The sequence below is a fragment of the Sardina pilchardus genome, chromosome 7 (assembly GCF_963854185.1).
Source record: "Sardina pilchardus chromosome 7, fSarPil1.1, whole genome shotgun sequence".
Classification (NCBI taxonomy): Eukaryota; Metazoa; Chordata; class Actinopteri; order Clupeiformes; family Clupeidae; genus Sardina; species Sardina pilchardus.
This window is the reverse complement of record NC_085000.1, coordinates 10,542,570-10,565,843: the sequence shown is the minus strand read 5'-3', so window position 1 is coordinate 10,565,843 and position 23,274 is coordinate 10,542,570. Positions and strand designations below refer to the sequence as shown.

Genomic DNA, 23,274 nt, shown 5'->3' with positions numbered 1-23,274 from the left:
ATACTGTATTTGGACTGTAGTCAAGCGTTGCCATAGTAAACAGGTGGCTGTTCCCACAATGCCTCAAATTGATGACGTCCTTCCTGCTAGATATTTGGCATCGTAAATGTGCACTTGTAAATATAATTAGACTTGGGCAGGGTGCTTATCTGTTTTTACTACTATGGGTGGCACTGTGTTGGGCGTTTTTTTATAATTGAGATCATGTTTAATCCTTGTGTGTATGCGTGTGTGTTTGTGCGCGTGTGTGTGTGTGTGTGTTTAGCCCTGGAGAATGTGTCCAAGTCTGTGCGTCTGTGGAAGACTGCCGTGGAGTTGGAGGAGCCAGAGGATGCGAGGATTATGCTGAGCAGAGCAGTGGAGTGCTGTCCCACCAGTGTAGAGGTGTGCACACACACACACACACACACACAAAGAGAGTAGCATGCACATACACAGATACACATCTATCCATCAACACACATGGGCCGTGCATGTATACTGGTATGCATGCATACATACGTGTACAAACATAGGTAGAGGTAGAGGCTGATGCAGGCAAACACGTCTATTGGATGCATTCATGAACACATACAGGGACATGTGCACACTGAAGTCACGCACACGTATATAGTACAGGGTTCCCCACGGGTCGTGGAATTTCTGGAATGTTATGGAACTTTGGAAAGTGCATTTCAGACATGGAAAGTCAGGAATGGAATTTGATGATTTTTGAGGCAAAATCATGCAATAGCAGGGAATGTTGATACAGCAGTTTCAAATGTACTTGCCAAAAATAATACAATATTGCAAATATTTCCTCACAGAATGTGTGTATATCTGGTTATTAGCTTGACTGCTTGCTTGAGGAGCCCAACTTATTATTATTTAATGCCCTTTTTTTTTCACCTGTTGCTCTGAAAAAATTAAGCGCTATGCAGCTGCTCTGAAAATCATTGGTCGGTGTATTGTACAATTCATTATAATTAAGTCCTGGAAATTCAGCTTTTTTGTCCGGGAAAGTCAGAGAAAAGTCATGGAATTATATATTTGACTTTGAGTGGGAACCCTGATAGGATTATAATACAATTTGTGTACGTAGTCCATGAGATGAGAGGAATGCCATGAATTTCCCATAACAGTTTCCTTTCTCCCCATTTCTGTCTATATGTAGCTGTGGCTGGCGCTTGCTCGACTGGAGACGTACGAGAACGCCCGGCGTGTGCTCAACAAGGCCCGCGAGAACATCCCCACGGACCGGCACATCTGGATCACCGCCGCCAAGCTGGAGGAGGCCAACGGCAACACACAGATGGTAGAGAAGATCATCGACAGAGCCATCACATCGCTACGCGCCAACGGGGTGGAGATCAACCGAGAACAGTGGATCCAGGTCAGACACACACACACACAAACACACACACACACACACCAAAACACACCCCTTCCATTCCCGAAAGCAGTTTTTGCAAAACAACTTGTCAACTGTTGCGCCAAGATTACTACATTTTTATGGTGTGTTGGTGTCAAGGAGGTGCATCAACCAAGCCAACAACCGCTGTGTGCGTAGGTGCATAGTGGCACCTAGTCAAAGAATCTGCAAAAAGGTGTATGCTCTGAATTTTACATTAGTATCACTACTACAGCCTCTGGGCGCACACCAAATTTTGTGAAATTCCGTCAATGGAGGAACTACAATTTGCATATTTCTATATCTCAAGAACTACTTCAAGTATGATTTTGACTTTGGCATACTTGCACTTGGCCACATTTGTTCGTAGGTCCTAAAGTTTAATTTGGCTCATCAGAGAATGGCTGCCAACGGCCAATCAAAATCCAGCAGTCTGAACAATTTTTGGGAAATGAAAAGATTTGCATAAGGCGTTTTTAAAAAGAAGAGGTCATGCTGAGAGCGGTGTCTTTGCCGTGCATCTCTGTTCTATCCCTAGCACAGTGTATCTCTAGTGCTGCTGACTAGGCTCATGCCATCTGTCTCAAGAAGCTCTCTTAATTAAGAAGAACTCTAAAGGAGAACAGGGGGAAAACCAGTACAGTGACATGTCACAGTATTGTCACAGTAGTGTTCAAATATCAATGCATGCAATGTCAAAGCCTAGTGCCTAGATCTCGGTCAGCCATGACCTCATCATCGTTGTAGTTGTTTCAATTTACATTTATCAATTTAGCTGACGTTTTCGTCCAAATAGACTTAAAAGTGAGAACTTCACTAAATACAATTATAAGCATACTCCTCCTTTGCCGATATAACCCATCCACCTCAAGCTGTGTCGCAGAAGGAGACCTTAGATTAACAATAGATACTAAATATAATTGCAAACAGCATACGACAATCATAGGATGAGAGTGCGGAAGCTTAAGTATGAGATTGGGAGCGCACAGAGTTTTAGGGCCAAAGAAAAGAGTAGTCAAGAGATGGTAGATGGAAAAGGAGGTGTTTGCTAAGTTCATGAAGGTCATGTTGTCATGGCCTCAAGGCCTCTTGTGTTTGAGAGGAAATTCCTCCTGACTTTCGTCTTAGTTGAGTTGACTGGGTACATGCTGTCCATCATTTGTGGCCCCCAGCAATGGTCTTTAACTTTTGTGTGTATTGCGGGTTCCAGCGATGATGTCTTTTGTGTAGTGAAGCAGTAAGTTCCCCACTGCCCTGGTTTTGGTGTTGCCTCTGTTGTGTAACCAAGCTAGTGATATACTGCTGTGCTACATTAAAGGCATTCCTCATTGGTGGAGTCAGCAGTTCAAATACTCACACACACACACACACACACACACACACACACACACACACACACACACACACACACACTCCTCTCTCCAATTAAATTCCATTCAATGCAAATTGGCTTTATTGACTTGGCTACACACACACACACACACACACACACACGCACACGCACACACGCACATGCACATGCAATTATATATTTGTGTAGAAGTAGAAATAAAACTTATACTAGGTCAAGGTCAGTATAAGGTCAAGGTCAAGCCAAGGTAACCTTTATTATCCCCTAGGGGAAATTCATGTGGTCGTTGCACGTCTCACAAAACATAAACGAGTGACAAGACAGACAGACAATAAACATACCATTACAAACATCACAGAGACATATCATAAAAAGTAAATAAATAGGAAGATGAAAGATAGAGAACTGCAATACTTAAAAAGGAATTACATGGATGTGCAGAGAACTAAAGTGCAACAGATATTGAATGAAGTGATTATTAAAAAGATGTCAGGAAAGGCAGGAAGGAAAAGGGAGACTCACTTTCTCAGTTTATGAGTTTGTGGTGCTATTGTTGCACGACTACTATGCCCTGCCAACAAACAAGGCTCGTCTTGTCTTCATGGATAATTTGGGAGAAATTTGATCAATTTGGTTAAAGAATTTTGTCCTAACTAGGGATGGCGAAAACTACACATTTTCTTGACCGACCACCGAGTCTCATTAGCCGGTTGAAACCGGTTAACTGATTCGTTTAAAATATGCAACGCCATTTGAAATAACAGCCACGCAATTTCGCAACTCTGCATCTCTCAGTCCCCCGCTCACACACACAGCCCTGGCGCCGTCCTTTCACTCACGTCACTTTTTTTAAAGTCCCCTACAGCGCGAATCATGAGTCCCGCAAACCAAGGCGCTTGCAAGTAAGTGGAGGCTCCTTCGTTTCGAAATGGTTTGGGTACAAGGTGATCGCGTTGCAAATAAAGGCTTTTGACTAGCGTTAGAAGCTAATTGGAAAAAGAAATGGCCGATTAGAAAATGACAGCTCCGAAGAGACGCAGCTTTGAGGAAGTGCTAACAATAATAAAGAAATATGATTACCTTATTTGTTACATTTGATGACCCTTCCTGAAATGTATATGTAATGTATTTCCAAATCTAAGCCCATCTTATGCGGAAAGTTGGCTAATAGACTGCAACACGAGCAAACCAATGGAGGCACCTCCAGATTGCAGAAGACGCGTCAGCCAAGGCAGAGCGCTCATCTCGTGCCAAATGTTTTTATTGGTTTATTAAGTAGCCTAGCCTACAAGCAGGCGATTATGAAAAATTGAGTGTGAGGTATAATTTGCTAACACACAAAAAAGATCTTGGAATGAGATGGCTAGCTGTAGTAGCACTTAGTCCACTGTCTATAATAGCCTAATTTAGAGATCTTTTTTTTTTCTTTTTAACCGACTAGCGAAAACTTTGATCGGTTAACGTGGATACGGTCAACCATCGGTCAAACAGTCACCGGTTAACATCCCTAGTCCTAACCAATGTGTAGTGTTTGCATTCAGTGAGAAAGTATACTTTGCGTTCAGCCACTCTTGTCTTGGCGTGTAAACATACCATAATTTCCCAACTATTAGCTGTGGCTTATACATTGGCTTATACAATGCCTTTCCAGGTTTGTCTGTGCCCACCTCCCAACTTCCATAGAGTGTTTGCTAAATCTGTAGGAAGGTAGTTTTTTCTGTCTTTCTTTCTTTCTTTCTTTCTTTCTGTCTTTCTTTCTCTCTTTCTCTCTTTCTCTCTCTTTCTCTCTCACTCTCTCTTTATATATCTCTCTTCTTCGTCTTTTTACTTTCCCTTTTGCATTTTGTCCTCTGGTTCAGTGCCATTGTTCTGGCTAATCTTATTTGTTAAACATGGTTCCAATTCATAATTTTGTTTTTCAAGCAGATTTTTCTATCTGTTTTAGATTCTCTCTCTGTCTCTCTTTCTTTCTCTTTATATCTCTTTATCTCTCTTTCTCTTTGGCTCTTTACTTTCCCGTTGGCAGTTTGTCCTTTGTTTCAGTGCCCTTGTGTTGGCTTTGGCGCGACCGACTTGCACAGGCCCCCACAGGCCTCTAGAGGGGAGGGGCTCTCGGCTTGATGGGGGCACAAGACCATACTATCACATCCCACACAGATCCCTTAATTAAATTCCAGGGACCCCTCCCCACCCCCTGAACTTTAAATGAACGTTAAATCAACCCTTTTGTGACCCTTCCGTGTTGTATAAAACAACCACTCAAGTTGTAAGTTTGTACGGGTTTGCATATGTGCACTTGATGTAGTCCTGTGTAGGTCTGTGTGTGGTGATCTGCAGAAGTTACATGTGACTTTGTGTAGCACTATGGTCCTGGACACGTGTAGTTTAAGTTTCCCCTGACTGAGCACTGAAGGGGCATGTAGATGGTTCAAATGACCGTTTAGCCTGTCTCCAATTCAAGTGATTGTAAAGTGGAGTTGATAAGGCAGATAGCCATGTGTTCGGTGTCAAAGTCCTTCTAAACCTGACGTGTGAGTGTTTCCCTTTTATATTTTGTAAGTAAGTAAGTAAAGCGGTCAGCGAAGCGGTCAGCAAAACACAACCAAGAGTGCCTTTGTACAAAAGGTCGCAAAGCCATCCGGACCAATGAGCTCCTCTCCCCACATGTTGTTTTGAGACTGATTTTACTGCCTCCTTCCCAAAAACACAGCTTTTATTGGATCTTATATAAAATCTTTCTTTTCTTTTTTTTTTCCTTCCTGTGTGTGTTTGTGTGTGTGTAGGATGCTGAGGAGTGTGACAAGGCGGGCAGTGTGGCGACGTGCCAGGCCGTCATCAGGGCGGTGATTGGCATCGGCATCGAGGAAGAGGACTGCAAACACACGTGGATGGAAGATTCCGAGAGTGTAAGTCTCACTCACTCACTCACTCACTCTCACACACACACACACCTAGACACACACACACACACACACACACACACACCTAGACTCATAGACACAAATAGACACACGTACACTTGTTGCTGTTATCTGGGAATTCCCAAAAGTCTTTGTCTCGTTTAGATATAGTGTAGTGTCTCTGTGAATTGCAGAAACACTGTGCTCACTGTTTCTTTTATCTCACTGTTTAGTCTCTCTTTTTCACCACACACCTGTTTGCATCCCCGAAACTGGTTTCAAGTTCTTGAACGGTGTTTCAGTGATTCTCTGTTGCTACCTTTTACCTTATTGTCTTAATCATAGTCAGACATGTTAAAAGTAGATGGACTAAAGGGTTATTTTGGGAATTACTTGGGGCTAACCTGGAAACATTTCTACATTCAGCAGAACAACTCTACACTGTGTAGCACTAAGTACAACCATAATTGACTCTCTCTCTCTCTCTCTCTCTCCCTCCCTCTCTCTCTCTCTCTCTCTCTCTCTCTCTCTCTCTCTCTCTCTCTCTCTCTCTCCCCCCCCCCCCCCCCTCTCTCCCTCTCCCTCTCCCTCTCCCTCTCCCTCTCTCTCTCTCTCTCTCTCTCTCTCTCTCTCTCCCCCTCTCTCTCTCTCTCTCTCTCTCTCTGGGGTGTGTTCACTAGTGTGTGGCCCATGGTGCTCTGGAGTGTGCCCGTGCCATCTACGCTCACGCCCTGCAGGTGTTCCCCAGCAAGAAGAGCGTGTGGCTGAGGGCCGCCTACTTTGAGAAGAACCACGGCACGCGGTGAGAGAACCAGAACATGCAGTGACAAACCGCTAGCACCGACCTTCCAGCCAATCCCTGGGTCCTAAAGCCGACATGCCACAATTTCCCGACTATAAGTCGCGGCTTATACATTGATTATACACGGGGACAGTAAATATGGTATTAATATGGTTTTGTTTCTTTTAACTGCCATAAAACATTACCCTGCGGCTTATACACAATGCGGCTTATATGTGGGAAATTACTCTATTACTCATCTTTGATTGATTAATTATGTGTAATAATTCACATTTATGGATATTATTCACTTTGGACCATAGTGTCAGCTGTAGGGTCCACTATCCTTTTTCCACCAGTCCACCAGGAGTGTGTTTTCCTTTTTATTGATTTGATTTGCAGCCAGTGGGAATAATGATTCCAATGTCCAATTCTTTCATAAAAAAATCTCCTCATGGTGTAACCTGTGTTCTTCTTTTCTTTTTTCTCTCTTTCTCTCCCTCTCTACCTCATTCTCCATCTCTTCCTCTCTCCTCGGTCTTTCTTCCCCTCTCTCCTTTACCCCCCCCGTCTCTTGCTCTCCCCCCTTTTCCTCTCTCTCTCTCCTTCTCTCCTTTACGCTCCCTCCCTCTTTCTTTCCCTCTCCCTCCCTCTTTCTTTCCCTCTCTCCCCCTCTCTCCCCCTCTCTCTCTCTCTCTCTCTCCTCTCTCCTCTGACCACAGTGAGTCACTGGAGGCTCTGCTGCAGAGGGCTGTGGCTCACTGCCCCAAGGCCGAGGTGCTGTGGCTGATGGGAGCCAAGTCCAAGTGGCTGGCTGGAGACGTGCCCGCTGCCAGGAGCATCCTCGCCCTGGCCTTCCAGGTGAGCTCGACGCTAGCAGGCACACACAAGGCTATTTTGTGAATATACAAAAAAAAAAGACACTGAAACCAGGTACAAAAAGCATCTGTCTAAAGATCGTTTGGTGTCTATAAACAGGCTAGTTGAAGAGGGCCTGTCAAAGACTTCACGTCATTACAGAGTAATTTCTGGTCTAAACTTCACTGCTTTTTTTTTTATATCTTACTGCTATATCAATGCAAGAAAATGGAATGTTTAAATACTCCTTCCGTTTGTTTACATATGTGTTTGTGTGTGTGTGTGTGCACATGTACGTGTGTGTCTGGATGCCTGTTCGTCTCTGTGTGTGTGTGTCCTTGCAGGCGAACCCCAACAGTGAGGAGATCTGGCTGGCTGCCGTAAAGCTGGAGTCTGAGAACAACGAGTACGAGCGAGCCCGCAGACTACTGGCCAAAGCCCGCAGCAGTGCCCCTACTGCCAGGGTAAGCGGCTCTCTGTGCGTCTGTGGGTGCTTCTCAACATCTCTCCTCGATCCTCGATCCTCGATCCTCGAGGGGCGTTCCCACTGATCTATAACTTATACTGGATAGACTATCCCATTGTTGCTGTCCCATCATTCTTTATGTAGGATAGACTATCCCATTGTTGCTGTCCCATCATTCTTTATGTAGATCAGTGAGGATCGAGGCCCGAGGAGGAAGGGAGGATGTATAAACGCTGAATGAGAGGCACCCTGTGTGTTTGGGTGTTGGGGTTGGCTATGGTGGGGTAGCCTGACAGCAGCATCAGGGATGACTTGTGAGTGTCAGTGAGAATGAATCCTCTGGATCCTGTCCAAGCATTACACACTCTGGGTTTAGAGGGTGTCTTTGCATAAGCGCTTGTGTGATGTCAAAGACAGTGAGGGTGGGCGGAAGAGTGAGAGTGTGAGTGAGAGTGAGCGTGAGAGTAGGCGTGGGCTGCCGTAGGGGTGGCTTGTTGCCCTGCGGGGAGGTGGGGGGAAGATGTCGAAACACCGTACGCCGGATGATGTGCCAGAAGGGACATGACTAAGAGAAAGAGCTTTTCACTTCTCGTGTGAAATTGATGGCCTCCTTGCACCCCCTCACCATGTTCAACCCCCCCCACCCACACACTTTCCCTCTTGCTGTTGCCCCTAATTTTGCTCTTTTTATGACCCCAGCCCATACACGCACACACACACACACACACACACACACACACACACACACACACACACACACACACACACACACACACACACACACACACACACACACACATACACACACACATGCACTTATGCAAAACATGTTTATATGCACATTCGATCTCAGCAGACTAATGTGTGACCATTCAAAGCGAAACGCACAACGATATTTTGAGAAAATCAACAATAACAAACTTCCGGGTTAAAATGTTGAATTTCACGTTTTCGCATAATTCGACTGTATACAGTCTACAGTTTCATATTGTGAACGCATTTCACGGAAAAACATACGTTTTGACTGTTAAACCTGGCGAAGATTCAACACATTTGCTGTCATTCCCGTTGTGCACGCGCCGCTTAAAAAGGTGATTTCTCCTCTTCTGGCATATCGTGACAGGAGAACCATGTCAACTTTGGATGCGGTTATCTTAGCGATAGTTTGTGTAATACCCTCGATATACATATCGTTGGAAAGCTTAGTTTATGGCTGTTCACGTGAGCACAATAACTTAATTTAGTAAATTTTACCGAAACGACTGGTTCCGCTTTACAGGGTCACATGTGTTGTGTGATATGTTTATAAACGTCAACAATTAGACCAATAAAGACTTGTAGACATGACAACAGATCATAATAGTGGATAAGTACTATGATTCAAGACGCAATCAGAAGGGTACTTGGTGGAATTGTGGAATCAGCAGGGAACCAATGGGGAGAGGCTGGGCCTGGGTTAGTGATGTACTCACACAATTTAGTACCCTTTGCAGCTGCGTTCATCACGGAACCATTTGCATTGCTGTGGTCCAAACGAGACGTAATGAAGGCATGAATCATTTTTCCTCATCATAAACCGATCAAATAGGCTTGAGGTTGGAAATAGTTCCTGACTGCTCCTGCTTTTAGTAATCTAAACTATTTAAGGAGGTTAGCAACAGAAAGGATTTGTTGCTCAAGACATAACTCAGAATCATAGTTTACAGATGCTTCATCACAGGGATACTGTGATCAAGGGCAGAGTTTGTAGTGCTCAGTGGAATGTTTTGAATGCAGTTTGTTTACTCATCGGACATCTTTTTGTTTAGTCAGTGATGAGTTTTATTTACTCTTTAGTCTCCTCTCCTCTCCTCTCCCCTTCTATGGCCCCTGCCCCTCTCTCTATCTTCCTGTCTATCTCACTCCATCTCCATCTCTAGCTCACTCTAGCTCTATCTCTCTTTCCTTCTCTCTCTGTCCTGCTTCTGCTATTTGTACAAATGGGTAGTGAGTGTTCGTGAGAGTGTGTCCTATCTGTTTGCAAGCTCCTCATGTAGGTGGAGGGTCAGAGGAAAGCAGAGTACTAATGTCTGTCAGAATGGGAAACGGACTAATGGACTACACACACACACAGAGAGAGCGAGAGATGCACACACACACACACACACACACACAGATACATACTCATGTAGCTACACACAGATGTGCCGCTAAGTGGTTTCAAGTGACGCCGACTATCGAGAGCGGTGGTGTCTGCTTGCAGTCCTCCCACGAAACCCCCTTCACACATCCAGTCACTTTCCAGCTTGGGCAATGTGCTTTTCGGGAAACTTTCAGATGCACAGATAGACACACGTCTCCGTCTCTCTCTCTCTCTCTCTCTCTCTCTCTCTCTCTCTGTCTCTCTGTCTCTCTGTCTCTCTCTCTCTCTGTCCTTCTGTGTCTCTCTCCCTTTCTCTATCTGGGCACGTTATTGGCAGTCAGTGAGGCGTTGGTTTGGGGAAGGGCTCCGCTTCTTTGTTGCGACATGCCAGGCCTTGCAAATTAACCCTCTTGATCAAAGCCCAAATCAGGCTATCAGGTGTCCCCGCCAGGGTTGGCACGAAAGTGGGATTAGCATCATTAAAGCCATCAATCATCTGACTAGCATGTGAGAGTCTGTCTGTGTGTGGGTGTGTGCATGTGTGCATTTGTGTACACATGAGTCATCATCTGAGATTACACTGAACTGGCTAGGACAAAGGCATTTCATTGATACAGGTCTCCAGAGTGTGATTGCCACAGCCACTATTAACCCTGTTTGAGATCACCACCAAGGATTCCCACGCGCAGTCTCGGTCCAAGCGCTTGGCGTACACTAGGCGTTCACTCGCAGATCTTGGGTCCATGTAAAGGTCACCGTTGCTTAAAGAGTTAGCCGCCTCCGCAGGTCGTGCTGGGGCCTGGATCGCAGCACCTGAAGGTATTTCCCTAACAAATGCTAGGGATACATGACGACAGCAGGTGTGCGTTGTTAGGGCAACAATAAATAAATGAACACGGTAGAAGGTTTGTTGTTTGTTGTTCCAGATGAATTGGATTGAAGTGCATGTCTGTGCACAGTGTAGCAACTGAAGGAAGACATGATGCTAGATTACTGACAAGGGCCTTAAAATTCTCAGGGCTTAAAGTTTTCAGGCACTAACTAGCATTCAGTGTTGGGTCAGCTTGTTTAAGAATTGAAAATAGATCATTTTATCATGGCTTTTTTCTGATGACACTTCAGGCACATACATTGTCCTTCCTTTAGGCCCTGGCATCAGCTGGCTGTCACCATGCTTACCTTTTTGCATTAACCCTTCGTTGTCCCCTGTCCCCTTGTAGGTGTTCATGAAGTCGGTGAAGCTGGAGTGGGTGCTGGGGAACATCGAGGCAGCACAGGAGCTGTGCACAGAGGCGCTGAAGCACTACGAGGACTTCCCCAAGCTGTGGATGATGAGGGGCCAGATCGAGGAGCAGTCGGAGAACATGGACAAGGCCAGAGAGGCCTACAACCATGGGGTAGGGCACGCACGCACGCATGCACGCACGCACGCAGGTTAACAGTCACGTTGGCATTCAGTTGTTCAGATGTGCTTTTTCTAAACACAGTCTTGCAAGAGAAGATGTGAAGATTCGAGGGGAGTGAGTCAAAGACGTATAAGGATTTTCAACAGGAAAATATAAAAATATAAAAGATATTAGTTTCTATTGAACTTTTTCGACAAGCTTTTCTTTTTTTGCTTCACATCTCTGGAATGAGTTACAGAATACATGGAGTATGGATTCTTTGCCTTCATTGGAGACTTTTAAGAGAGTAATTAATACTGTGTGCACTGAGGAATGTCATTGCTTTTAGAGGTATTTCACAAAACTCTTAGCTGCTACTGTGTTTTATGTAAATGTATTAATGTGTTTGTCTGTGTCTGGAACTATTTGTTTGGCTGCCATTTTGACCAGGACTCCCTGGCAGAAGAGACGCTCAGTCTCAATGGGACAATCCTGGCAAAATAGGTTAAATAAATAAAATAAAATTACTCCCGCCAACTGTTTCCTCTTCCCACAACTGTTTTGAAGTAAAAGTCCTCACTACAACAATTTGCTATTAAATAATTTATTTATTTAAACCATCCAACCATTTAACTGTTCAGCCATTCCAACTCAGTTGTCATCAACTATCACTCCAACCGCTTATTTCTCTGTCTGACCTGTATGATTGTACTTTAAAGAATATCTAACAATATTTTACTCAGCAGACATTTTTGCATTTTCATGCACTGGTAAATCGCTGGAATTGCATTTCTAGTTTACATTTAGTTCTCTTAATGGATCAGTCTTTTTTTCAGGCATTTTTTATCAAGCAGAGCTGTACTCAATTGAGACATTTTACTATTGATTTTACCTTCTTTTAATGCCTCTCAATGCTAATGTGTCTCTGTCTCTGTCTCTGTCTCTGTCTGTCTCTGTCTCTGTCTCTGTCTCTGTCTCTGTCTCTGTCTCTGTCTCTGTCTCTGTCTCTGTCTCTGTCTCTGTCTCTGTCTCTGTCTCTGTCTGTGTCTGTGTCTCTGTCTGTGTCTGTGAACGTGTGTGTTTGCGTGTGCCCCCTACAGCTGAAGAAGTGTCCACACTCCATGCCACTATGGCTCCTCCTCTCCCGGCTGGAGGAGCGTGTGGGTCAGCTGACTCGAGCTCGCGCCATCCTGGAGAAGTCCCGCCTCAAGAACTCCCAGACGCCAGAGCTGTGGTAAGACGGCCTCACTGGCGTGGAGTGGCATGGCTGTGGCTCTTTCAGTTTCGAATGCCTCCGCTCTGAACTGAAGCCTGCTACTAGAGCCAGATAGAGAGATACCTTAGGACAGGAAACATTGGCTTGCTGTTTAGATGCATCGCTTTACTACTTGTATACTTTCCAACACACACACACACACACACACACACACACACACACACGATTGAAACACTAACACGCACGCACACATACATGGGTGCAGCCCTGGCTTGAATCAAACCCGTAAGGTGTGTCTCCTCTCAGGTTGGAGTCGGTGAGACTGGAGTACAGAGCTGGACTGAAGAACATTGCCAACACATTGATGGCCAAAGCTTTGCAGGAGTGCCCCAACTCAGGTCAGTTAACCACCTCTGCTGGCACCAACATGGGTCTGGTCCACTCCACCACAACATTCGATAGCTTCATATCTATTTTTTGTGTTGGATTACTCACTTTCCATTTGTTTTCGTTTATCTGATTATTTAGTTTCCATTTAGTCTACACCAGCACCAAACCTTATCACCGTGTCGCCGTTTAAAGGTTTATTTTTGGAATCAGAGTTGTTGTCAACAGTGGAGTGCGCCACACTTGTCGGGACTGGTGTAAATCTAAGGGCCGGAGAATTTCCAGTAAATTTACAGACATTTCCCATCTTTCCATGGGAAGTTAAGCTGGGGAATTTTGGAAATATTCCAAGTTGGAAACAGTCATGGGATTACAGGAAGGTTTACTATCGTTTTGATGAACTTCTTTTAAACCTCGATTGGCCAGCCAAAGCAAATCGCTAGCAGCAAGTTAACAGCCCCAAAACCACTGAATTTCCCAAGGTACAACAACACAATCTGATTATTTATAAAGTGTCAAGCTAAATCAGACCAGCGTTATGACCATATGGTTATTAACCATTCCATTAGAGCTTATGCAAAATGACTCCCATTGACTTTGAATGACGACAAAGTGACGACGAGCCCACAACTAGGCAACTCCCACCAGGGTTTCCCACCAGTTAGTCCCACGAGAGATGACGTTCACAATGACGTTTTCACTGGGAAATGTTTTTTTTTTTTCTGGCCCATGTCTTGAACACAGGTTTTCATATAGGTCTATGCTGATTGCTTTATGCATGTGATTTATGCAGGGTAAAATTCAACTGAATCAGATTGTTTATCGGGTTGCTTATCAGGTTGCTTTTTCCAACTACATTTAAGCTCCCTGTTGTAGACCAACTTGCAATATTAAAGATGTCCAGTTTATTCCCATGAATTCCTGTTTATTCCTGTTCATTTTGCATAGAAGTACAGTAAAAGCCTGTTCTGGAAATTTACTTAACTAAGAAGCTTTTTTCCTTTTAATGAGAAGTTGTTCCACATATATCTCCATTCATTGCGATCACAGAGTACTGTTGGTATGAAAAAACACCCCTGAAAATAATCGTTTGTACCCAGCTGGAGTTGCTGCAGCCAACAGCTAAATTGTCCAGGCAGCTACTGCACTACACTCTGGAGGCATGAACACGGGGTCTCATGAACATGCCACCATAGTGTAGCTCCGTAGCTGCCTAGAAGCTCTAACTGGGCACCCTAGCAACTCGAGCTAGGTAAAACCGATTGTTTTCACTTGTGTCCGTTCCAACTGTACTAGGTGACCTTGAGAAATGAAGATCTATGTCTATGTGAAAAATCATTGGATTTTCTCCATTTCTCCATCATTCGCCTTTTGTCATAAAGTCAGAACCACGCCGAAGCAAGTCCACTTCATTTATGGCAATAGTGGTATTATTGTCAACTAAATACAAATTACTGCATCATGGTGTTTAATGCCAGCTTGTCACGGGTGACAGACAAGCCAGTCTCCTTACATATTAACAGGGCTTATGGCATTTTTACACAATTTCATACGTTTATGGTACCTTCCTCAAACTCAAGGTCGCTCTACAGAGTGTTTGTTTTTTCATGGTGATTGTTGTAGTCTTCTGACTGGGTGCTTAAGCCTGAAGTGGACTGAAAGCTGGCGCTCTGTGTGTCGCTCCAAGCCCTGTGCTCCTCCTCACTCCTCCTCACTCCTCCCCACTGTGGCCCTCTCCCTCCCCAGGCATCCTGTGGGCTGAGGCCATTTTCCTGGAGGCCCGTCCCCAGCGCAAGACCAAGAGTGTGGACGCGCTGAAGAAGTGCGAGCACGACCCCCAAGTTCTCCTGGCTGTGGCAAAGTAAGGCTTTGCCTTTGTGTTCACATGTTGTACACAGTGTGTGTCATTCTCATAGGCCAGATTGTTTAGTATTTGAAAATAGATCTAACAGACACTATGCTTCTGATCACTTCAGGCACAAAACATTTGCTTGGTTGAAGCCCTTTGTTCATTTCGTTAGCCTTCAGTTGAGGTTAATAAATGGATTCATATAATACCGTGTAAAATTCATAATCACCAGCTCAGACCACAAAGTCTCATCTTGTTTTCCTGTCCTACACGCTGGAGCTCAAATTAGCTCTGGATAAGCATAAGAAAATTAAGTTGTGGTGTTTGATACTGGTGGTGTATTAAGTGTTGGCTAATGACTGTGTGTGTGTGTGTGTGTGTGTGTGTGTGTGTGTGTGTGTGTGTGTGTGTGTGTGTGTGTGTGCGCGCGCGCGCGCGCGCGTGTACGTGTGTGCGTGTGTTGCCTACAGATTGTTTTGGAGTGAACGGAAAATAACGAAGGCCAGAGAGTGGTTCCTGAGGACAGTAAAGATTGAACCTGACCTGGGAGACGCTTGGGCTCTCTTCTACAAATTTGAGCTTCAGCACGGAACAGAGGTACAGATTCATCAGAACCAAAACGCACTCTTAAAAAGTCCCTTCCTCTGTAAATCTATTTCTACTCCCAAAGCAGCCCATTTCAACCCGCATGGCTCATTAGTAGAGATACTGATGCAGTGTTTCTACACTGTTGGTTTTGATTTATATGTAATTGGAGGCAATATATTTAGCGTCTGTCAAATGGATTGTGGTGAAATTATGCCTGAAATCGCATTTTAATGATGTTTGCCTAAATCGATGTGATTTTTGTAAAACAACACACACACACACACACACACACACACACACACACACACACACACACACAGAGACTCCCAGACAGACATTTCTTGTGCTACTGTGTGAGCCTGACGGTCTGTTTTGCGTGGGTGGTCTGTTTGTGTGTGCCTCAGGAGCAGCAGGAGGAGGTGCGGAAACGCTGCGAGAACGCTGAGCCACGGCACGGGGAGCTCTGGTGCGCCGACTCCAAACACGTGCTCCACTGGCAGAAGAAGATAGGAGAGATCCTGGTGCTGGTGGCCTCTAAGGTCAAGAACACCTTCTGAACATGAGGGCCATGCCTGAACAAAAATGTGACAATGTAAACATACATCCATTCATTCATCTATTAGTTTATTCATGTGTGTTGGACCCACAGCACATCATATTTGTTCCTTTAGCCTTGTATTTTTTAGACTGTTTGATCGTGACCAACAAGAGTCTCAATATGTTTTTTGTTTGTTTTCTTTTTCTATTATAATTGGTACTCCCGAGGCTTTTAATCCATCTATATAGCTGTCTGTGCTTCACAAGGACTGTTAAATACTTGCTCTTCATTGGACTGCAGAAATTGTTTGATGTATTGGACAAAACTTTTGTTTTGATGTATTGGACAAAACGTTTTTCTGTTTGTTGTGGAAATATATTCTGTTGTGGAAATATATTCTAAGATTTGATTTTGAATTATTCCCCTCAACACATCGGCTGCTTTTGCCTCCCTGTGTAATGCTGACACTTGTTCTGTAAACCGTGAAAATGACAATAAATTGAGTAAGGGAAGTAACCAAATAGGCTTCCTCAACGACTGGTCTTTCGTGAATATTCAACAATACGCCTACAGTCAAAAGCAGACGTTCTGAATGAACGTCGATCAGTGGAAGGCATGGCTCACTCATTGGCTGGCAGCATGTGCCGTGAGCAGGTAATTCGTTTTGAGGAACCACGGACATGTCCAAATTGCAGATGTGTGTAGCCTACGTACGTAGTTACCGGAACCGTTTTATATGTAAAATAGAAATTTCTTCAAAGTTGGAAGACGAGATTAAATCAATTCGTGCACAAGTATGCTTTGGCGCCGTCGCCAGATGCACCCGTTCCCCCGGACCGAAACCGAAAGCAAACAAAAAGTGATTGATCGCGGAAGTTTTTTTCGACTTCATACAAGCTCCTGTAATCCAAAGCCCACCGCCAGTAGTGCATGACGAAGGAAATTGGAGCCGTGGACGGTAATGCGGCGATGGTGGAAGACACGCAACAGAGAGGCGCACTGGGTGTCAGCACATCAGCTCGACTGCTTGATTCACGAACATCTATTTAAAGTCGATGAATGCCATACAAGACGATTGACAGCTTTACTAGTATCCCAGAGATTAAACAAAATTGTATTCCACGGAAATGTGAGCTACGCACTACGAGCATTATGTGAACACTGGCTTGGCTGGGGTTGACAGAATGGGATTCACAATGGTCATTCAGCATACCATGATAAATGGTAGGTAGTGCCCTCTTGAAAATCAGTTTTGGAACTGTTCATTTGGTTTTATGATTAGTTCTGACTTGACATGGACAAGGAATTTTGAATTTGGAAATGTACATTTGCTCCCATAATGTCACGTTCATAACAGGTCGTTGTTTTACTTGTCAGTGTGTTAACAGGCCATCTGTTTGCATCGTTGTGGTGACGCTGCTCTTTGCAGTAGCCTACAGTAAACGGCGGTTGTTCGACTACGCCGAAATTTTAAGCACATACAGAAACCTGATTGTTCCAGAACTTCAACAACTAGTACGTTAAACACCCTGTCAGATGTTTTGTCAATTCAGTCTGCCACCCTCTGGTGAAGTTGCCTTCAACAAGAACTCGCAAACTGCCACTTGTTGGCCATTCTGCACTGTTGTCTGTTTTTCTTTTGGGACTTGTTGGTTCAACATATTTTGTATCTTTAGAATCTGACTGGTGACTCTTTTGCATCTGAGGGAAAAGATTGCTGTCCTTCTGGAAAGGTGCAAAGCATTTTTATTTTAGGTCACTTTATCATACAACTTATGATCATACCGGTAGGCTATAGTAACCATCAGGCAGAAGTACTCAAGAACACTTTCTCTACAGGTGCATCGTATATTTCGCTCAATCTGTGGGATGACCAAGCAGTACCTGAACAATACAGGACAGCAGGGAGAAATTGGACGGGTGGTGGAGAAGATGGAGTTTCTGATCACAGAGCAGTGCAAGAAGGTGAGACTCTCCGGAATGATCACATATTGCACAGACAACCAAAGGATTATAAGTATGCAAAATTAAATGTGATTCACAGTGAAGACATATCAGCAGTGAGCGTGTGTGTGTGTGTGTGTCAGTGAAGAACTTGTATCTTTAAGCCTCTCTCTTCTGAATCGAGGAAACAAATCTGTTGTGCTTGCAGGTAAAGCAAAGGACTGCAATGTGTAAAGGTGCAAAGCTACAAAAGTTAAAAGAAAAGTGTCTGAAACCAAAGAAGAGAAGAAGGGACCATTGCCGTAGGGAGGAGAAAATGAAGTTGGTTCAAATGCTTGTTTTTTGCTGGCAAAAACTGCAGAGTGCCACACCCCAAGGGAGGGTAAGGGGGAGTGCAAGGGATTGAAACACTGTCTCTGACAGTTAGGCCATATCCACTCACTGAATGTAAAAGCCATCATTACACATGTCTGTCCATGATGCTTGGTACCTATTTATCTTAAATTCAATTGGTCAGTATTTGAATTAAATGTTGTTTTCATATATTCTTTTTGTCACACATATGATGATGTCTATAAAGCATTATAAAGTAATAGTTGGGTGCTTACTTTATTTCCTATTTTTCTACCATATCAACATGTAACATTTACACACCGGCTTAATATGACTATTGTATTTGTACTTGTTCATGTCACCTACTGAATTGTGTAGCCTATTCAAGCTAAAGTGTCCCATTAAATATGCATAAAGCCAAATAGCTGTAATGGCAAAATGTTCATTGGTGCATCATAAAATATGTTGTATGTGTTTCTTAATAAATATTTTTAAACCAATTCCAGAATAAAATATATTATATTACTCAGTTTAGAATTATAATCGTCGCTATGCAATGCATCATAGCTATGACCAATTGTGCATACCCGGAACCTTTGTGATGGACATCGTTTCCCAGCGGAAGAAAATTAGTCAGGTACTCCGGGAGAATTGGCTGTCTATGGAATGACTGCAACACCGAAGTGAAAACTCACAACTTTTGTCCAAAGAAATACCCTGGTAAATATGCCACTATGTCAGTGAGTCAGTTGGCAATGTGTTTCGCTGTTTTTAATAACTAGTAGGCCTATGTATCATTTGGCGACTGATTTGTTGTGGAGTATGGACAGCCATAAACGTATGGAAAACGTTGGGTAACGTCATGTTGAAAAACATTTTACTGTTGGTGTGCTGACGCTTTGGATGAATTTCCTCAATGAGTTTTCCCTTGTGGCTATGTTAACTTTACATTATTTCAGATATGGCTGGAGTGGACATGGATCCGGAGGTAGCACGGGGGTTGTTTGAAGAGGGAGCTACACTTGTCCTGCTTGACGTGCCTGAAGGAACGGAGTTGGGTATCGACTACAAAAGTTGGCAGGTTGGCCCTCGCTTCCGTGGCATAAAGATGATTCCTCCAGGGCTTCACTTTCTCCATTACAGCTCCTCAAATCCCAAGAGCATGGGCGGTGAAATAGGTCCCAAGATGGGTCTCTTCCTTTCCCTGAAGCCACGGGAGCTTATTCTGGCCCACTGGGACAGAAAGGAGGAAGATTTGGACTTTTCTGCTTCTCAGAATGTGGAGGAAGTGGAGCGCGTAAAAGCAGGGCTTCGGGAACTTGACCCTTTCCTGGGACCGTATCCATACGACACTTTGCGCAAGTGGGTGTCCCTGACGGACCGCATCACCCAGGAGGTCGCGGAAGCGCTGCAGCCCTTGAACGGCCGCGTGTGCGCCTTTAGCGACGTGGTGCCCGAGTTGCAGTTGACCCACACTCGAGACCGCGCCGAGCAGAACCTGCCCCGCAACGACACCGCTTGTCAGAACATGAAAGAAGGGTTGGACAGGCTGCCCCGTATGAAACAGAGGGAGGGTACCGAACTGCGCTTCTCTCACATACCCCAGAAAATGTACCCTCCCGGGGCAACGCCTGCTCAGATCACCCAGTGTAGCATGGATCTCAGCTACGCCCTCAACTGTCTTCTGGAGCAGCACTACCCTCAGCAGCCGCTTAGCGTACTAGGTAAGTTGTCTTGGAGACACATGTGAGGGACTGCCAGGGGCAGATGTGTGCTTACTTTTTGTCACCATCTATCTGACTTGCATGTTATCTACTCAGCCATTTTCTTGCTTAGACATTGGCACAGCTTAAGTGATATGGTTTTACAGCACTTACACTAATCTGTATACTTTTTGAAAGCAATCACAAAGATAGATGATGTAAAGATGAGTGACATAAGTCTTGGTCTGTCCTCCTCAACTCTGCAGTCACTCAGTCCTAACATGATCCTGTTTAGAATGACTATAGAGACATAGGAACCCTCCCTGGGTATCATTGATGTTGTGTGTTGGACGGGCACTGAAGGAAGAGTGACCCCTCAGTTTTTCCGTAGATGCTGACATAATGTAGAAATCCTTAATTTGTTTGGTGTGCGTTAGACCATGCCTTGACGCTCTTAATACCAACCTCGTCATCTCTCTTCCACTGTCCTCTGCTTCAGGTGAGCTGCAGTTTGCTTTCGTGTGCTTCCTCCTCGGGAATGTGTATGACGCGTTCGAGCACTGGAAGAGTCTGCTGTCGATTCTGTGCCGTTCCGAGGAGACCATGCGCACGCACAAGGAGCTGTTCCTGGGTCTCATCAGCATGCTGTACCACCAGCTCGGAGAGATCCCGCCGGACTTCTTTGTGGACATTGTCTCCCAGAATAATTTCCTCACCACCACCCTGCAGGTACACCAATCACATCCACACACATTTGATTGAGTCAGTGACTTATGGGAAAGGGCTGATTTGCTACTAGTGGTGATGTATTACCATTAAGATTGACGTACAGTGAAATGATTTGACAGCTGCTGGAAAACACAGATGTCAGATATAGAAGACAATGGAAGCTCAGTGTTGGAGATGAAAATAGGAACGTTGATGTAGTAGTAATCCATGTTGTTATCGCAGGTGGCAAATTGCAGGTCATTGCTGGTGCCTCTGTGTTAGTGTGGTCAGTTTCCAAAACGGCCACTAGAGGGCCATGTCTGCAAAATAATAACAGCTATCTTGTAATGCAATGTCCCCTGTTTCAGTGAATCATAATCATGTCTTGCACTGCATTGGCAAGTGTGTCTCACTATGATTTTGATGATAAAAATGCATGAGTTCATCTACTGGGCAAATGGTCTATTATTTTCCTGTTTTCATAATCATGGTGTCTAAGCCCTGGCAACCTCCCCTCACTCACTCTCTCTCTCTCTGGCCATTCCTCAGGACTTTTTCCAGTTCGCCACTGGGCCCGGGATGGACAGCACGCTTCGGAAGAGGGCGGAGAAGTTCAAAGTTCATCTGACCAAGAAGTTCCGCTGGGACTTTGAGGCTGACCTTGACGACTGCGCCCCAGTGGTGGTCGAGCTCCCTGAGGGAGTCACTCTAGACTGATGGGTGTGTGTGTGCCTGCGCCTGTGTGCTTGCCTGCGTGTGTGTGTGTGTGTGTGTGTGTGTGTATCTATTTGGATACACGGATGTGTGTTTATGTGTACACCTCCCTTTGGGCCTTAATCGTCACCAGTTACTCATAGCATTCTCTTACACACCCCTAAAATGGGTCCCGTTCCAGGCCTGTGGATCGGATTCTCTCTCATATCAAAAACTGGAGGGGCAGAGGGAGTGTTCAAATTATTCCATAATGGAATGTTTGAAAGTTTATACAAATTTAAAAGTCGAAAAATGTGCCATGTGTTTTTTGTTTGTTTGTTTTCTTGTCTTGGCCTTTCATGATCAGCAAAACCAGGGAAGGGGATTTCTGCTAATTGTACAGATGTTTTTTCTTACAACTTCTCTAGTAAACTCTAGCTTTTATTTGATGACTTGCTTATCTACTAATTGAACACAAACCCATCTTTTGCCCGTACCATTCCCATTACAATCTAAAGTGATGATAAAGCAATCAATTCCCTGCCATTCCCTGGACATTCCTTGTAATAAAGTTTTTTTGTTGTTTAAGTTTTTGTATTCATTTCTTTTTTTGCTGATGGAGGTAATCCAAGCATGGTGTAATGACAGCCCGTTGTGATTTAACTGTGCAACAGCTCATCCTAACTGCGTGCCAGTATCCGACTCTGGCATAGCATGGAGTGCTCTCTGTCCACACAGAATCTATTAAACACGCGGCTATATTGCGTCATCTTCCTCTTTCAACATAACAACGTGACTGACAGATAGAAAATAGAATAGGGGGCTCCGACAAAAGTTCTGCTCATCCCGGTGCAGAGCTCTGTGTCACATCACATCCAGTTCAGACATTACAACTGAAAACAATGTAATCCCTACTGATTTAGTCGCTAACGCTCATTTGTTGTTTTTGCTGAGATAATGAGGCCCTATGGTTTTTCTTCTGGTTGGAGGTTTATCACTTACCCAGGAGTTAACTTACCCAGGTTATCTTTTACCTAGGAGTTAACTTAGTCAGGGCTATCTCTAAAGTCTAAACCACACTTTGGAATATTCCATTTGGGTGAACAAAGGTTTACAGACAACTGTAAGTGCAGACAGTGTTCACCAGAGGGCAGATTGTTCCTTCTGAGAGTGAAAGATATTGTCAAACCTCGATTAAATTCAATTTGTGACTCATGATCTGACTTTTCTAAAATGACATTCACATTTTGGCATTTATTCTTCAAATGAGATTAGATTCTATAGCTCTATTGTCATTGGGCTCAGTGCAGATACAAACCAGGGAAATACAATTACTTGTGTGTTGACGGCGTGTTCCAGAATGGAGCTTTTTATTTTCAGACTGGCCTTGCAGATCTGTTGCACAGCTTAGAAACAGAAAACAGGGTTGGGGTGCGCTGTGAGCTTAGTATAGCACCCCCTGACCGACACACACACACACACACACACACACACACACACACACACACACACACACACACACACACACACACGCACCCTCCAGGCCCAGCCAAGCTTTTGTGGGCTCCTTCCTGCCTCTTGTCTACCTTTTTGTTGGCTGCGGGGTGATTTATCACTGGGGGACCTCGCTGTGGGAACGTGGTGAAGGGATGGGGCATGGATTCAGATCGACCCCTCTGCACCCCCTGTCTAGCGGAGAGGGCAGTGGCAGACGCTTCCCTTGTTCAGCCTGGCGCTTTTGGGGGGCAAAGACTGTTTGAGGCTTTTCTTCTTATGTTGAGGTGTCCCTTTTAGACGCCTTGACGGCCCCAGAGCCACAGCCAGATCTCTGTGTGGAGTGGATTGAGTGTGGGAAGAGACTGTGAAAGCCCACTGGCTGGGTGGGAGTTCGACCAGCTGGATAACCTGATTAGCCTTAATTGCATTCTTGAAGTTCTGAAAGAAAGATTGAGAAGGGAGGAATGAATGAATGCATGGAAAAGACAAAAAAAGAGCTCTTTCATGAACACCTCTCTCTCTCCTCTCTCAAGTGATGGTAATGATCTCATGGCTGCTGGCTTCC

General features: G+C 44.5%; 2 protein-coding genes across 2 annotated transcripts in view; both read left to right on the top strand.

The window, feature by feature from the left end:
- Positions 1-16,352, top strand: part of prpf6 (PRP6 pre-mRNA processing factor 6 homolog (S. cerevisiae)) — a 31,448-nt gene extending 15,096 nt beyond the window's left edge. The window contains exons 10-21 of the mRNA XM_062540706.1: positions 266-384; positions 1,154-1,372; positions 5,525-5,647; positions 6,322-6,443; positions 7,145-7,283; positions 7,625-7,744; positions 11,089-11,265; positions 12,354-12,487; positions 12,776-12,867; positions 14,603-14,717; positions 15,176-15,302; positions 15,698-16,352. Coding sequence (XP_062396690.1) covers positions 266-384; positions 1,154-1,372; positions 5,525-5,647; positions 6,322-6,443; positions 7,145-7,283; positions 7,625-7,744; positions 11,089-11,265; positions 12,354-12,487; positions 12,776-12,867; positions 14,603-14,717; positions 15,176-15,302; positions 15,698-15,850 — 1,640 coding nt within the window. The 3' untranslated portion in view covers positions 15,851-16,352. The remainder of the gene's footprint in view (positions 1-265; positions 385-1,153; positions 1,373-5,524; positions 5,648-6,321; positions 6,444-7,144; positions 7,284-7,624; positions 7,745-11,088; positions 11,266-12,353; positions 12,488-12,775; positions 12,868-14,602; positions 14,718-15,175; positions 15,303-15,697) is intronic.
- A 2,319-nt stretch (positions 16,353-18,671) lies between these two features.
- Positions 18,672-21,800, top strand: aar2 (AAR2 splicing factor). Its single transcript, XM_062540707.1, has 4 exons — positions 18,672-18,828; positions 19,068-19,832; positions 20,311-20,540; positions 21,069-21,800. The coding sequence occupies exons 2-4, from the start codon at positions 19,070-19,072 to the stop codon at positions 21,234-21,236; spliced, it is 1,161 nt and encodes a 386-aa protein (XP_062396691.1). The 5' UTR covers positions 18,672-18,828; positions 19,068-19,069; the 3' UTR covers positions 21,237-21,800.
- The last annotated feature ends 1,474 nt before the right edge of the window (positions 21,801-23,274 follow it).